The 2,562-nt window shown below is 31.4% G+C and overlaps 1 protein-coding gene across 1 annotated transcript; it reads left to right on the plus strand.

Annotated features, from left to right (window-relative positions):
* The first annotated feature begins 1,545 nt into the window (after positions 1-1,545).
* Positions 1,546-2,361, plus strand: LOC133333019 (putative cyclin-dependent serine/threonine-protein kinase DDB_G0272797/DDB_G0274007). Its single transcript, XM_061541354.1, has one exon. It carries the CDS (start codon positions 1,546-1,548, stop codon positions 2,359-2,361), a length of 816 nt encoding a protein of 271 aa, XP_061397338.1.
* Positions 2,362-2,562: the final 201 nt, after the last annotated feature.

The following is a 2,562-nucleotide window of genomic DNA, read 5'->3' on the forward strand; positions in this document are numbered from 1 at the left end:
TTTACACCTTATGAGGATCTAAGAAAAACTTTTTAAGAGGCTCCCTGAAAAATATTTTTCTAAATACATGATTTATAAGGCTCTTTGAATAAATATATTATTTAATCTACGGCTTATAAGACACCTTGAAAAAATATTTTTTTTTTTTTAATAATCCATGCCACTCTTATGTGGGTCTTCAAAAATCCAAGAAAAGTATTATTTTAATATATAATGTAGGTCCAAGAAAATATTCTTAAAAAAAAGTATTTTAACACTAGATTGCCGAAGGCCGTCATTTTGACCGTTATTCAATTTCAAGTACAAAAACAACTGTGCATATAATAACACAAATTTTTTAAATTTGGTGACTTTTTTATAATAAACGTAATTCTATGTGCTGGAAAAAGTCACAAAATTTAAAAAAAGTGTCAATATATGCACAGTTGTTTTTTTTTAATTGAAATTGAAAAGCGGTCAAAATGACTGCCTTCGGCAATCTAGTGTTAAAAGTACAAGCTATGTGTACATCTATAAAAAATATAATAATAATAAAAAATATTTAAAAAACACGCCTTGAGAGCATTTTAAAAAAATATATATTTTTAAAAATCTAGAAATTGGCTTGATAAAAAATATTTTTTGAGAAGCTGCTTAAAAAATGTTTTTCAAAATTCCCGCTTATTGGCGAACTATGTAAAAGTAAAACCTTTTAAGGGTCATTAAACTATACTTTATAAATCTAATACTTTTGGGGATTCATTAAACATAAAAACATATTTTAACGTCCAAGCCTTGTGAGGACTTCAAAAAAAAAAAAAATAAATAAATAAAAAATAAAAAATAAAATAAATAATAAATAAATAATAATTTTAAAACTAAATTTAATTTTAAATTGATTTTTATAATATCTAGGCCTTTTGAGGCACCTTGCAAAAATATATATGTTTTTTTTTAATCCAAACCTTTTATGGGTTCTTAAAAAAATACTTTGAAAAATCTACTTATGTACGAGTCCTGACAATCTGTCGTATATTAGAACTTGAAAACATGGTATTTTTTTTTTAAATATTTACCAAACTTATTTTTAAATTACCATGATAATAACCATATATCATCTTTCACATCTAATCAATATATTTAATGTATATCTTAAAATATATATATATATATATTTATATATATTTTATTTACTAACAAAAACATCAACAGAATCGAACTTCATTGTTTTACTAATCGCAACTTTTTTCCAAATTTTCTTTCTCTCCCCTTTTGCAAAACTTTTCCTTCAGGCAACAAAACAGCGGCAACCATCGGGAAATAAAATCCATAAAAAGTGAAAATTGAATTAAGAAAAAAAAATAAATAATAAAACAAAATAAAAATTGCAAATCAAGTGAATTAAAGTTCAAAAAATAAAAAAAAAATCGTGAAATTCAAATTAAAAGTGCAAGAAGAGACACATAATAAATAACAACAACAAAAGTCCAACAAAAATAACAAAAAAAGAAAAAAAAAAGAAAAAAGGCCAACGAAACACATTTTCAAAATTAAGAAGTTAACATAATGTTAAGTTCGTTGGATGCTTTGGCTAGTAAAATATCACCTGGCTCAGGAAATAATTCTCCGTCCCAGCAGCAGCAGCAACAACAAAATCAGTCGTCTACCCAGGTTCAACAAACATTGTCACGTTCCATTCTACGCAGCCCTTTGTATCAGACAGATTTGAAGGCAGACAACAATATACACGATTGTGCCGACAACCAGTCAAATCAGTCATTACGTTTAAACGGCAATCAAACCCAGCAGCACCAGCCCTCCCACCACCACAGCAATCACCACCACCACCATCTGCATCAGCATCATCATAACAATGGCCTCGATAGCAATGGCAACAAATTATGCCACATCACTCACAATTCCATACATCCATATCACAAACAACCGAATTCACCGAACAATGGTAGCAGTCAACAATATCAGGCGCACAACCAACAACACCACAGTCACCAGCATCAATCCCACCACAATCACCTGCTGCATCATCAGGCCAAATTGGCCAACTACCAGCAGCAGCAATCATCATCAAATTCAACATCGCCACCCACCACACCATTGCCGTTATCCTCATTATCACCCCAGGAATGTGCGCAGCAGCGACAACAGCAACATGAACTGTTTCAGCAGCAGCTGCAGCAGCAACAACAACAGCAGCAGCAGCTTCTCCAGCAACAACGTGAACGAGAACAAGACCAGGAACAGCAGCTACAATCGTCATCATCGGTTGCATCGCCTCCTATGTCACCACCCACACCCACATCACAGTCTTATGACGAAACTGATTCCCAGCATGAATTTGGCAGTTGTCTGAAGGAAAAGTAAGTAAACAATAACAACAATAAAAACAACCCATCCAATACTTCCCAATACTTCCAAAAAATGAAATGCATTGTTGTCAGTCATTTTTTCATTCATTCATTCTTGTAATTTTTTTTTCGCTTGTTTTCTTCATTCTCTTATTTTTTTTTCTTTCTTTTCATTTGTATGTTAAGAATGTTGTTGCTCTCGTTTGTCTCCCCCTCT

This window comes from Musca vetustissima, unplaced genomic scaffold (assembly GCF_032173495.1).
Source record: "Musca vetustissima isolate MV318-11 ecotype Yass unplaced genomic scaffold, APGP_CSIRO_Mvet_v1 utg16894, whole genome shotgun sequence".
NCBI classification, from domain to species: Eukaryota; Metazoa; Arthropoda; class Insecta; order Diptera; family Muscidae; genus Musca; species Musca vetustissima.

Coding starts and splice junctions, on each gene's coding strand:
- LOC133333019 (XM_061541354.1), top strand. CDS start 1,546: ATGTTAAGTTCGTTGGATGCTTTGGCTAGTAAAATATCACCTGGCTCA.